The sequence below is a fragment of the Dasypus novemcinctus genome, chromosome 4 (genome assembly GCF_030445035.2).
Source record: "Dasypus novemcinctus isolate mDasNov1 chromosome 4, mDasNov1.1.hap2, whole genome shotgun sequence".
NCBI classification, from domain to species: domain Eukaryota; kingdom Metazoa; phylum Chordata; class Mammalia; order Cingulata; family Dasypodidae; genus Dasypus; species Dasypus novemcinctus.
The window spans coordinates 155,192,746-155,206,850 of NC_080676.1; the positions used below are offsets into that span (position 1 = coordinate 155,192,746).

Consider the following 14,105-nt stretch of genomic DNA (forward strand, 5'->3'; position numbering starts at 1 on the left):
TGTCAGACTTTTTAATCTGAGCCATCCTGGTAAGTATGTAGTAGTATTTCCTTGTGTTTTAATTTGAATTGCCCTGCTGACATTCTAATAACATTAGAATCTTTTCATGTGCTTATTGGCCATTTGGATTTCTTTTGTGAAGAGGTCGATCAAGTCTTCTTAAAATTGGTTTGTCAGTCCTTTACCCTCTTCATTTGAAGGAACATCTCCACATTATTAGCATCCACTCCAGGTGTCTCTGTGAAGAGCACTAAAGCCAGAGAAGCACCTTCTGGAAGCATTTCCCTAAGTTCTTCAATTTCCTTGAGCCATCTCATTTTTTCCTTTCTTCAATTCAGAAACAGCAGCTCACTTTCTATCCTGTGTCTTTCTATTACTCGGGTTGTAGATATGGTGCTTCCCTCTCAAATTCGTTTTAATTTATATGTGGCAGAAATGGACTTTATGCATTAAATCTGGCTGTGTTTCTGTCCTTGAAGTCTGGCTGAGTGAGGAGCATGTCCGGCTGCCTTCTTTCCTTTTTGTCGACGTTTCATTAGCACCATAACCTTGCTAGAGATTTGGGGAATGGAGAAAGGTGGGAAGAGAAAGAGTTCCGGAACTTCCTTTACTAGCTGTGATTCCACTGCTCCATTTTGCCAGGGGTTCAAACTGAAAGCATCTCTCCTATTTTTCCCCAACGCCCGTACTTCTCCTCTGCTGGGATCCCATGGGAAGGAGGAGGAGCATTTAGAAGATTTCTCTGCCTGCATTTGGGATTGTCTGTGGATGTGAGAACCACTTCACATCCTCCCACCCCTGACATCTACTGTGTAATAATCTTCCTTCTCAGGGCACTGCTCCCCATCTCATCCCTCTACCTCCCCATTAATCAGATGGAGTGAAATAAAAGTTTTACAGCATCCACGGGTCTTAGAACTCATACAAGCCCATCCTCTCGTTCTGTACATAAGCATCTTAGAGACGACTGGACGTGGTGTCTTGGAGTGAGAGCCTGCTGGTCTGCTTTTAAGCAAGATCACCCTGAATAGAGCGGCATATTGCTAGACTTGGAGGGAAAGAGCATTTCCTTCTTCTTTGCCTTCCGTGACAAAGGGAATTCCCTCTTGTACCTCTTCCCCTTTGTGAACTGCTTGCTACTCAGCGACTCAGCGTGGCAGGAAGTGGTGAGATGGTGGGGAAGGAAGAAACTTCAATGTGAAGTGTGAATGACCTGCCCGCCCCTCCCCCACACGCACCTGAACTTGACCCAGGGGCTGAGCAAAATGGCCTCAAAAGCTTTTTTCCAGTATCAGTACCATTCACCAAAAATTCCAATCTTTCTGTATGTATTGTGGAATCTGGCATTTATAATTGTGAGATTGGCTCAGAGAAAGGTCTTTTCTTCCCCCTACTCGTAGGCTGGCTATGATGGCGAGAGTATTGGAAATTGCCCATTTTCTCAGCGTCTGTTTATGATTCTCTGGCTAAAGGGCGTTATATTTAATGTGACAACAGTGGACTTGAAAAGGTAAGACAAGGTTTCGCGTTATTGAAATGACTGTCGCTGATTACCCCCCACACACACCTCACCCGCTCCCCACCCCCAGAACACTTGGCTGACGTCAGCCTCAGGCAGGAGCCTGAACTGAAGGCCAGCTCTGGGCCCAGTGGCATGACTATGGGAAGGCTGTTACCTGGATGGGGAAGGGGCCAGGGGTGCCGTAAGGGAGCTGGAGAATCGTCACCTGTATACTTCTCACAGGCTCACCTGTGTACCACTCCTGGCTGAGTATCCTGGGGAGAGTTAGCTTTTTTCACCTCTGTCTCCAGAAAGTGGCCACAAAGAGAAGAATCCAACTGTTGCTTGGTCCATGAATGCCTTTACTTTCATTGCCAGTAAAACATTTTATAAGCCCACAATCTCCTTTGAAATTCTCATGAGTGGTTTCTCTTAAACTGGGGAAGACACTGCTAAGCCTTGGAAATGACACAAACCTTAGCAGCTGCCTAAAGACACCGCTGTTTATGCTCACCCAGGAAACCTGCTGACCTACAGAACCTGGCTCCTGGGACAAACCCGCCCTTTATGACTTTTGATGGCGAAGTAAAGACGGATGTGAATAAGATCGAGGAGTTCTTAGAGGAGAAATTAGCTCCCCCAAGGTAGGCCTCGTAAAACTGGTGTTTACAGTTTGGTTGTCAATTTTTCCTCCTTGAAAGGCAATTCTAAGGCTTTTGGTTTTGTGGGTTTAGTTGCCAGTGGCCCATGGCTGCACTTCCTTAGCCACACCCCTGGTGAGCCACAAAAAACCAGAGGAATGATTAGAAAACTAGAGGGCAAGTGGCCTGGATTTCTTTGCCCTGCACCTGTAATTTGGCAATTAGGGTTTGGTAGCTGGAAGTGATGAGTTGCTGTGGAGGAGGTAGATTGATGGCGTGTGGTTAGCTATCTCTTTTGTCCCCTGCTGGAAGGTAAGGGGTGCAGGTTAGGGTACAGTGTCGTGGAACCTGGAAGGGACACTTTCATTTTAGTGGCGAGAGAACTCAGGCCTGCAAGGCCCAGAGGCGCCTGGGTCCCAGAACTGGTTATTAGCAGGACCAGAACTCTTGGTCCAGTGCCTTTTCCCCTAGATCATGTTGCTTCTTATCCTAGAATACTAAAAGACTAGGAAAGCCTATGAAGGGAAGCTTTTATTTTTTTGAGCAGCAAGAGGAAGTCTTCCCCTCACCATTGTATCATTATCACTCAAAGATTGCTTATCTGTGCTATTCCCATTTTGAACTTTTCAAGGTACCCTAAGCTGGGGACTCAACACCCTGATTCTAACTCTGCAGGAAATGATGTATTTGCCAAATTCTCAGCATTTATAAAAAACACCAAGAAGGATGCAAATGACAGTGAGTACCACCATCTACATGCTCTCTGCTGTCAAAATAGATCCTGGCATGACCTCTTAGAATGTACTGGAAATTCTGCTCACAGTGGCTAGAAATGTGTGTCTAGAAACAGGGAAAATTTATGTCTAACCTTGGATTACACACAAGAGATTGAGCGCTTCTTCTAAAGGTGGGGAGCCCAGAAAAATGATATTTTTGGGAAAAACAATCACTGTTTAAAGTTCCCAGCCACACCATGGGAATCATTTAAATGATGCATCCACCAGAGCCAATCTCATTTTAGGCTTTCAATAAATATTTTTGAACAAATGAATGAATTTTAGAAGTAGCAACATGATGTAGACAGCAGAATTGTTTTCCAGGAGGGAGTTAGTCCAGCATGTAGCTCTAAATCCATATCTGTCCTTTCCAATGCCTCACTGCTGACTGGGCACAGCTCAGAAAGAAATGGACTCAAATTCCTTCCTTCGTATCTAGAGAAAAGTGACACTGAGTTGCATGGCATATCTTAGTAATTGTTTTTTGTTTTTCTATTTTAGTTTATGAAAAAAACTTGTTAAAGGCCCTGAGGAAGCTGGATAATTATCTCAATAGCCCTCTGCCCGATGAAATAGATGCGTACAGCACTGAGGAGGTGGCTGTTTCTGGAAGGAAGTTTCTGGATGGAGATGAGCTCACGCTAGCAGACTGTAACCTCTTACCCAAGCTTCATATTATCAAGGTTTGCCTTTCCTCCCACCATCTGTGCTGAATACATGAATGAGGTTTTGCTTTCTTTTGTTTTGACTTGAGTTTTGACCAGGCCAAATGGTGTTAAACCACTGGACTTGTGAATCAAAAACCTAGCTTTTTTTTCGTTTGTGACCACCAAGCCCCACGTTTCATATACATGGAGTGAAGGACTTGAGATATTCTCAAGAAGCGTATGGGAACGTGGACCCTGTCCCTCCATTGACACCGCTTCTGTTTCCCAGCCTTGGCTCCATGACCTAAAGAAGAGTTATGTAAAGGCTACTTCAAGGGAAAACATTGGTTGTAACTGGCATTTAATGCTTGAGGCTTGGAGATGATGCATGAAATCTCCAAATATTAAAATGTGAACTCCGTCAATGGCTGGTGATTTGGGGGGTGGATATAGTTGTTCTAGGGATGGCAGAGAAGTGTGCCAGAGGCTCATAACATTGACCCTTGCCGGCCAGGGAGCAGGTGGCAGTTCCTTGGTTGGGCTTTTGTCACATTTGGTGACCTGTCTTCCCAGATTATTGATCATGATATTTAATTGTCAAGGGTCATATATTATTAGGGTTTGAAGATTCTATAGAAGAATGGTTCTCTAACGTTGGTAGGCATAAGAATTGTTTGGGGAGATTTTCAGAAATTTAAACCCCTGTCTACCCTGTCACTTACTTAATCAGGACTTCTGGGGGTGACCCCTAGGATTCTGAGGCAGAGGGTCCCACACTCTGGCTCCTTATTTGCTGCTGTCTCTCAGTGCTCATGGATGCTAATCATCATTATTATCACTATCACTGGCCCTTGGCCCTGAGTAGTCTCAGATATTGCAAGAAGAAACCCAGGTCTTGCTCTGGGGCATCTTGATTTATAAAAGTCCTACCAGGTCCAGAGATAGGCCGTTGGTGTAAGAGAAGACAAAGGAAGTACAAGTCAAGGACCTTGCATTCTAATGACATAGCTAGTCGGCATTTAGAAATTTCAAACTAGATTCACTGAATCTGTGACACTGGAGCTCCTGAGGTCTATCAGTCATCCCTGGTTACTCCATGTCACACCCTTGTTTTTATCTTCCTGCTTTCTTCCTCTTTCCCTTTCCCTTCCAATCTTGGCCCCATCTGTCTTCTTTCTTCTCTTGTCCCCATTGAGCTTGAGGATCACCAGGTCTACCAGCTTGAAAATGCAAGCCTTAAAGATCTTTTGGATTCCTCAAGTGAATGTTCTTTTGAATAACGTTGCCAGTGCCTTGCTGTGTGAAATCCAATGAAAGCATCTTAACCCCTCAACAGCTGCTAAATTTGGGAGTCATTTTCCAACAAGATATTTATGTAGTTGTGTTTTGATTTCATCACTTTCAGTGAATGCATTTTAATCATTGCTTTGACTGGTGCAGCCTCACAGACGTGCTCAGGGGTTGGAGAAAAGCAAGAGAGCCATCTCAGCTTTTCAACATTAATTGCCTTCTGTTTAGCTGCTATATAAAGAAGCCTATTTTAAATTGCAGTGCAAGGGGTAAACTTTAGAGTAAGTTGAATCAATCCATGGCTTCAATATAAGACCTAGCAACAAAGTCTCCAAAGCCATTTAGCACTCAAAATGCCAAACAGATTAATTATCTTCCAGGATGGAGTACTTCTGAAAGGAAATGAGAATCAACCTAAAGGAAGTTAAGGTAAAAGATGAGAGAGTAATGGAATTTTTACTTTATTCCCCTTCCTGTAACCCAGCAAAAAGAATATGAAAAAATAAAGCAGAAACTCCATCTTTCATAAAACTTGAAAAGGACAGTTCAGCAACTCATTAAAAGATGCTAATAAGCAGAAGGAATTCAAGTGGCACTTCTGAATAGATAGAGATGCTCCAAAGGGGGAGAATAAAAAGGAAAGAGAAAAGAGGGAAAAAACACAAAGCAGATGAAAAATATTTATCTGATGAAGAGTTGCCCCAGCAAATTAAAGAACATTCCAGACAGGTACTTCCCTATAGCCTCAAAGATATGAAAGAGGACATGGACCTTTGGAGAAAAAGCTCAAAGACAGCACAAAAGTTGTCAAAAATACAATATTACAAAGAAGATGAAGATCAAGTTGGCAGAACTCAAGAAAAAAAAATAAAAGACAAATGAAATAACTGCAGAACTAAAAGTTACATAAAAAGTAGCAAAAAGGAGAAAAAGACCTTGCAGGATTTGCATAGCGAGGGATTTGGAGAGCAGCCTGAGAAAATCATCCAAAAGCAAATGGAAAAGAACAAAGGGATGAAAGTGATTAGAGAGATTCTAGATATACATAAGCAAAGAACAAAGGAAAGGAAAGAGAAAAGAAGGAAAAAGGGAGGTTCAAAGGGAAAAAAAGGGAAAATTATCTCAAACTAAAAGGTGTCCTGCACCTTTAGTTTAAATGGACATACCATGTTTTGGAAAATATTGCCCCAGAACAATCAAAAGAAATAAGACATATTTAGCAAATTACTGAATTTTGAGGATAAAAAAGAATGCATTGGGCATCCAGGCAATAATAATATTAATATTAATAATAATAAATAGTAAAGCCACTTACACATGAATGAAATTCATACTGGCCTCATAAATTTTTATGACCACAGTAAAAATCAGAAAAGAGGGGTTTAGTATTTGGAGAGAGCTAAGGGAAGAGGTGTGTGACCAAAGAATTTTATATCCTGCCAAATTGCTGTTTTTGCTTAGACTTTTGGTCTTAATGAAGTAAGTTTTTCTGAGCCATGTTTAATAAAATTACTGTATGATGAAAGACTAAAATGAAAATCGAAGTGAAGAATTCAGGAGCAAAAGGACTGATGTTGATAAACATGCTCCATTTAAATCTAAAACTAGAACTGAGATGAAACAGCAGTGGGGAATGCAGTCATACAACAGAAACAGAATACGGAAACGTGGATGTTGTTGGAAGGACAATAGGGAGAAGAAATGAGAAAATGTGTGCTCATAATGATTTCCTCATTTGTCATAATCAGGTGATTCTCAGGAAATAGAGAATTCCTATTATTTAAAGATATATAGGAAACTTCCCGAAGAATTAAAACAAACCATGCATCTTCTAAATTACCTCAAAGGGAAACCCCGCCCCCCCACATGCACAGAAAGATAGAAAAGGACGTATTAAATTCAGGTAATATAATATAAAAACAAGATGACATCTCTAAGAGGCAAACAGTTAAAGTTGCTCAGAAATGTTAAAATAAAAAGATGGGCAAAAACCAGGCAAGGGGAAACCAAAGGAAAGTGGAATGCTTAAGTACATTTAGGTGAACACCAATCGTTAAGGTTGAATTCAAGCAAAAGATGTTACACAGTTGAGGAGCCTGTCTAAAAGTTGTCCCTGGCCTCATTTTGCTGTCATACTGCATCCTTGGCCACTGGCCTCCAAAACCTGAGAGAAAAGTCCCACAGGTCTTCTGATCTGTGGTAAACGCCATCCTCATTTCGTCCAGTCATCCCCGCCAGGCTGAGGGGAGGCTGAGGTCTACACCTCCTCTGTAACTGGTTGCCCAACCGAGCTCCTCCTGGCCAAGGGAAACAGGTCCCACACCGGTGTGATTTTTCAGGATTTTCTTCACTAGTCTACCCCCGGGAGCTCCAGTTGAATGAGCCTCACAGTAGCCGAATGACGGAAATAAACTGTGGGCCAAGTGCACATAGGTAACTGGCCTGTCATGAGGCGAGGCCAGAGCAAGTTTTGAAAGTAAGCGCGTTGTTCGAGACCTCTCTCCCCCTCCCCCAGGACCCACAGTGACAATCAACCTTCACTACTTGAGGGACCAGATATACCGATACTGCAACAATGCTGAGGGCTTGACATACTAGACTGTCCTAACTAATTGGGAGCCATTGATTCTCTCTAGAGACACAATTCCCTTTTTTTGAGAACATCAGGGCCCCCCAGGATGTGGGCACACCTTCACACTCATTGTGTGGGTCTCCACCCAGTGATAAAGCACACTATGACAAAATGAGCCCTCACACACTCCCTAGAAGCCTGCCCCAGTACCAGATGCCCCTTCCATTAAGCACCTTAAACATGTAATCCTTCCTTATTATATTTTCTAAAGAGTGTTTTCAACCTTATAGCTTCAGACATACACCTGACATTCTCCCATATTCAACTCTTCCCCCCCAATTCACCAAGTGCAATGAGTGTGGCACAATGATGGAGGAAGTTGTTGGTGTGGGAGGAGTGGGGTGGGGTGTGGGGGGTATATGGGAACCTCTTATATTTTTTAATGTAACATTTTTTGTGTGTGAGGTATATATCTTCAAAAAAATACAATTTCCAAAAATGATGGGGTAGGGGGTGGGAGGTGGGGTTAATGGGAACCTCTTATGTTTTTTATGTTTTTAAAAAATGTTTTTTAATGTAACGTTCTTTGTGATCTATTAACTTTAATTTAAAAAAGTGTAAAAAAAAAAAGTCAGTCTGAGCCCTCACCCCCTTCAGGCTGGCCCTGCATGTAGGAAGAAGAGAGGAGCACTTTACAGTGCTTCTGGCACGATCTAAACACAAGGTCTGTCATGAATCTTTACCAAGTGGCACAGCAGCAGAACCCATGCAGCAGAAGCTGCAGGAAACCCAAGGAGATCTCAACCGAGGGCGGAGTGTGTTGAAGCTGGAGAGCCACAAGGAGCATCCGTGGCCCGTCGGTGGGCAGGATTGCGTGGCGCCAGTGTTCTGAGCCCCCTCCCTTTAAATCTTTTCCCGTTCCCAAGCTGCAGCTGTGCAAAGTCAAAGTACAACTTTGGGGTGGCCCTCGTGTTTGGAGGATGACATCAGGGCTCAAGAAAGAGAACGTATCACTGGTCTCGAAAGAATGGATCGTCTGGTTTGGTTGCCTACGTTAGTGGGTTTTCCTCCAACTGACTCCTTCCTCTTCATTTTCAGATCGTGGCCAAGAAATACAGAGATTTTGAGTTGCCCGCCGACATGACTGGGGTCTGGAGATACTTGAACAACGCCTATGCCAGGGACGAGTTCACAAACACGTGTCCAGCTGACCAGGAGATCGAACGTGCCTATTCAGATGTAGCAAAAAGAATGAAGTGAAGCGGGGTCCTGTGTTTTCACAGTGGAGTGAGCGAGGCTACGAAAAGAGGGTGTTCTATGCATTTCCCCCAGGTGCCATCCTATGAAAAACCATGCTGCTGGGGGGATCCATTGAATGCCATGATTTGTCATCTATCAATCCAGTTGTTTATCTGACCATACCAGGTGTGTCTTGTTATGCCTTCAACCCATTTCCCCACTTACGTTCATTTATGTTACTGACATTCACTCACATGTGTTTTGCAGTTTAAGTCTCAAAACAAATTGAGTTTTGGTTCGATTCCTTCTTCAATTAAAAAAAAAGGTCTCTGATACCTAGCTTTCATAATCACGTAGTGGGTTTTTCTCCTCTAAAATATTAGTTCAGCTTTTTTCCAAAATGAAAATAACATTGCTGTTTTTGTTACTATGAAATTGTATGTGCCTAACATTTGAAAACCAGGTAGAGGAGCTTGAAGAAGGAAGTCAAAGCAAATCACCTAAAATGTCACTATCCTTAGATGACAATGGATACTTATAGGCAAAAACCCTTCCAAATCTTCAGTCTCCCTCTGGCACGCACACACTCGCCCCACGTCCAGCTTTACGTTCACCTATGAGGTCAGGTGACTGGATTTTAAAGGACTCATGAGGGGACCTCCGATGCTGCCTTGGTGATGAGCCATAGAGGACTAAGGAAGGCATTTGAGGTTTCACAGAGATGTGTGGAGTCCCCAGACCTGTGGGCCCCCGCAGGAACCAGAAGCACCGCTTTCCCACTGTGCATCCTTGTGTCATGCCTGCCTCCCCGATGCCTGAGAGGAGATGGAGGAGAGTGTCCGGCTGCCTTTGTCGATCTCCTCTTGCTCCACTCCTGTGGATCTCATGCCTTCAGAATGACTCCTCACAGCCGCCGCAAGCTGGAGACCTCGCTGCCCTGAGTTGCCATGCAGGGGAGCGCACTTTCATTCCTTCTAAGGGCCGTCCTGTCTAAGGCTCAATGTGGCGGTTCGTGGCGGGATGACGTGGCGTGGGGTTAGCCTGGGTCTTGCTACTTCTCTGCCCTTTCTAGACTTGGTTAGAGGTCAGGTGGGGAAAATCCAGGGAGATTAAATTCAGGGTGACTCTTCTTGGGCAGTTCTGGAAGGAAGTGGAAACTGTTGACTCAAGAGCTGCTGGGTTATCTGCGACGGTGCCCGCACTGTCCCTGCGATCAGCCTGTCCTCAACAACGTCGCAGGTGGGCCGGGTTGCTGGGCTGCAGCCCAAAGCCTGGAGGATGCGAAGTGGGGCAGATACTCATCGAGACCGCCCAGGACAGGAGCCTGATCTGTCCGCAGTGTTCCTTGGTCATCTGCGGACACCGTCCCGAAAACCCTCCTGTAGGGCTGGCTCTAGCCTGTGGCTGCCGCTGCAAGGCTCGTTTTTCAGTGGCACATCAGTTCCGTGGACGATTCCTGGGGGAGAGAGTAAAACGCATTCATGGATTATCCTGAGATTTGGCGCAAAATGTCCAGGCTGAGAAACAAAGTCCCTGTTCTTGCCCTTTTTTTCTCCGCTTGGCGGGTGCTGTGGTTTGAGCTGGGGTGACAGTTCCAGAGGTCTGCTTCAACAACCATGCACTTTTGGAGGTAACGTCTGACCTATGTACCCATTGTTGATGTTGCCTTCCATCCTTTTAGCATTTAAAATTTTAAATCTAGTTTTGTAGTGTTACCTTTAAACCTAGTACCTGAGTAGACTGTCAGATGTCACCAGTGCTAGCTTGGTACTTTTAGTCCACCAAGTGATGTACATAAACCTCACGTGCTTTAAAAACTAAAAAAGTTATAAAAACATTGCAGTGTAACCCATCTCTTATTTTATTTTTTTTACTTTGCGTTCCCACTTAAGGTTTCAAGAAATAAAACAGACAGAAACAGGTTTCCTTTAACAGGGTGACCTAAAGCTGCCCGTGGCTGCCCGCCTGCCCGTCCCAGCTGCCACCCGGTTTTGCCCCAACACCCCTCTCTCCCCGCTGACAGGTGCCCCCTGTGTGGGCAGGTGGGCGGCACTCAGGGCTCCTCTGCCACTGCCTTGAAACCTTTATGGGGGGGGGGCTTAAAATAGAGCTTGGTTCCTCCTCAAACACACATGAGGAGGCAGGTGTGGTCGCGCTGTGGACGGCCCCCTTTGCCCTGGCTGTGAGGCAGGTTCTCCAAGGAAGGAGAGAGTTCCCTTCATCACTGCCAGTTGCCAGAGAGGCCCGGCAATTAGGGTCAAAATAGAATATTTTCCTGAACATGGAGTCCCCAAAACAGGAAGAGAACACGAGAGCACCCCGAGGCTCTACTTTTTGGCTACGGCCCAGCAAATGGGGATAGAATTTAGCCTGGGAAAGAGCCGTGGGCATCATGGGTCTCAGTGGGAAATTTCCAGTCCCTGGGTTAGTTTCCAGGAATTAAATGTTTACCCAAGCCCTTCACACCCTGTAGACACACACACACACACACAAACATCCATACCTGCTCACACGTACACATGGCCACATGCATGTACACACACATTCTCAAACACGTGTATATACCCAGGGAAACACAAGTGTAGGTACACACACACATTCACAGAGGTACGCACACTTGCACCCCCCCACCCCCCCACTCCCCAGGGTGTGGTCAGGGCCCCTGCCACCCTCCCGGGTCAGCGAGAAGTCGGGCACTTTTGCCAGCATTCACCTCCCCCTCTCTCCCCATGTTCAGCGATTCCCGCTTAGGCTTTGAGTGAATTTTATTTATTATTTTTTTTTAAGATTTATTTATTTCTCTCTTCTCCACCTCCCCCCCCCCAGTTGTCTGCTCTCTGTGTCCATTCTCTGTGTGTTCTTCTCTGTCTGCTTGGATTCTGTCAGCGGCACTGGGAATCTGTGTTTCTTTTTGTTGTGTCAGCTCTCCGGGTGTGAGGTGCCACTCCTGGGCGGGTTGTGCTTTTTTTGCACTGGACAGCTCTCCTTACAGGGTGCACTCCTTGTGCGTGGGGCTCCCCTATGTGGGGGACACCCCTGCGTGGCACGGCACTCCTTGCGCCCATCAGCACTGCACATGGGCCCGCTCCACACGGGTCAAGGAGGCCTGGGGTTTGAACCGCGGACCTCCCATGTGGTAGGTAGACGCCCTAACTACTGGGCCAAGTCCGCTTCCCTCAGGTGAATTTTAAAAGATCATGTTTTTACAAGGAACCCCTCAATTCCTGGCTTTACCCCCCACCCTTCTTCCATTCTACAGCTCAGAGAACCACATTGTGCTCCATTTGAAGAACAGATAGGTCCCCAAACCTTGAATAGGTAAAATAGGGATCTGTGTCCCTGGGTCGGATGACTCCTCCTTCCTTTCGCTGGGCTGGTTCTGAATTCTCCTCTAGGTAGGTTGGTTTGCGTCAGGTACTTGACTGTTGGTGGATTATCTCACCCTCCTTCAGGGAAGACCATTTAAAAACACTGGACGCAGATATGGGGCCATCCGACTGGGTGCCCCGGGACTCCACAGGGTGGGGTGGGGGGCCTGCCGAGGCAGCCCTGGGTTGGACGAAGTCCCAGCTCCCCCGCAGAGGGCTCTGGGTGAGCCTCTGCTCACCCTTCCCTGGAAGAAGGCCGTTTAGTCAGGAAGCACCTGCAGCTGCCAGTTCCTTCCCTTCGGCCTGTGCGGGTGGCTGGGTCAGGGAGCAGGGTGCTCAGCAGCATGGAGTTGCAGATATGGGGGGCAGGAAGCCCTCTTTTAGGGGGGACACCTGGAGTGGGGCGGGCAGCGGGGCTCAGTTCCACCTGCTCTCACCTCGGCCCTTCCGGGGACGGCTCCTGGCCTTTCAGCCTGGGCCAAGGCCCCGGAAGAGGTGGCCTCCCACCCTCAGCCCCTCCACGCCCTCTTCTGCCAGGCTCTCCTGCGTGGGGGGTGAGGGCAGCGCCTCCCGGTGGTCGGCCTGAGGCTGGCCCTGCACCCTGCTGGGACCTCTCCTGGGTGGCTCCCGCTTTTCTGGAGCCTGGCCTGGTGCGGCACATATATTTGGCACCTGCTGGAGCCTTGGGAAGCCCGTCGCCTCTTTCTGAGTCCCTCCAAGGCCAAAATAATGAGCCCGGAAGAAAGAAGATGGTCCTGGCTGAGAACGTGCCCTGGCTTTGTGCAAGGGGAATACTCAACTGGCCCACAGGTTTTTGCTTTCTTGCATTGCCCTTTCTGGCACTACGTAGTAACAAGTTAGGCATGTTTTTAGCCTCTATTACATGAGGCTATTTGCCGCAGTGGCGATGTTTAAAAAAAAACCACTGGAAGGAACAAACAACAACCACCACAAAACTGACAGCCTTGGGCCCTGAATCTGCCCCCGCTCCTCCTGACTGTTGAAATGGCTTCGTCTCTCCGAGCCTCACTTACCTCCTGAAGCACGAGAGCAACACCCCTTCTCTCGCAGTCCTGTAGGAGAAGATGCGCTGACAGGTCTCTGCGGACGTGTCGAAGCTGATGGCTGCTGACAAATGCGCTTTTCCAGTACTTGCTTTTCTTACTGGATAATAGTCCTAAACATAACTTGTAAAAATGGACATGGCATGAGTTTCCACGTTTACCGGATCTTTTCTCATGTAAGTGAAAGTGAGTGATGCCCTGACCTCCGGGTTTCCTATAGCCAGGCCCCACCGTGGGGCTGTGCCTCTACCCGCTCAGTGGCCCCTGGTCAGTCACCACCCACGGGCTACTTGCTGGTCCCCTTGTCCACCAGGTAACCTGTGACCCAGAAGGGCTCTGCTCGGGGATGATGGCTCTCTCCAGGGCATCCCTCGCATCTGGTGTGGAGAAAACTGTTTTCAGTTGCCCAATATTTCCTTGGGACCCTGAGAAATGGAAAAGCAGGTAAATCAATGTCTCCTTAAAACCCAGAGCCAAAGACCGGTGGGGGGGTCACTTCACCCTTCTCACCGCTAGATGGCGTGTCTTCCCATTACTCTGAGGAGTTGGACCTCAGGCAGGTGCCAGCAGGTCAGGTTTTATTTTCTGATGTGTTAAAAAAATGTGTGTGGAACACTATCTGTCCCTTGGTTGACTGCCCTGCCATTGAAGTTCCCTCAAAGATAAGAAACTCCTTGCCACACCTAACTCTAGCATAACTCTCACCCATTTTCTGTTTATGAAAGTAGTTTAGTGTGCCAATGTTCGTAGGAGCATTATCTGCCATCACCAAAAAGGTGGAAGCCACCCAAGAGCCCATTGACAGAGGAATGGATAGATGTGCTGCATCCATACAATGGAATATTATTCAGCCATTAAAAGGAATGAAGTTTTGATCCATGCAGTAGAACATGGGTGGTCCCTGGAAGCATTATGTTGCATGAAGTAAGCCAAACACAAAAGGACAAATAGTGTATGATTCCACTTACATGAAATATCTAGAATAGGCCAATTCAGAGAGACAGAGA

At 46.4% G+C, this 14,105-nt stretch overlaps 1 protein-coding gene across 1 annotated transcript in view; it reads left to right on the forward strand.

Moving 5' to 3' along the window:
* CLIC6 (chloride intracellular channel 6) overlaps nt 1-10,503 on the forward strand; it is a 44,498-nt gene extending 33,995 nt beyond the window's left edge. The window contains exons 2-6 of the mRNA XM_023583484.3: nt 1,401-1,510; nt 2,020-2,145; nt 2,774-2,880; nt 3,420-3,601; nt 8,526-10,503. Coding sequence (XP_023439252.1) covers nt 1,401-1,510; nt 2,020-2,145; nt 2,774-2,880; nt 3,420-3,601; nt 8,526-8,687 — 687 coding nt within the window. The 3' untranslated portion in view covers nt 8,688-10,503. The remainder of the gene's footprint in view (nt 1-1,400; nt 1,511-2,019; nt 2,146-2,773; nt 2,881-3,419; nt 3,602-8,525) is intronic.
* The last annotated feature ends 3,602 nt before the right edge of the window (nt 10,504-14,105 follow it).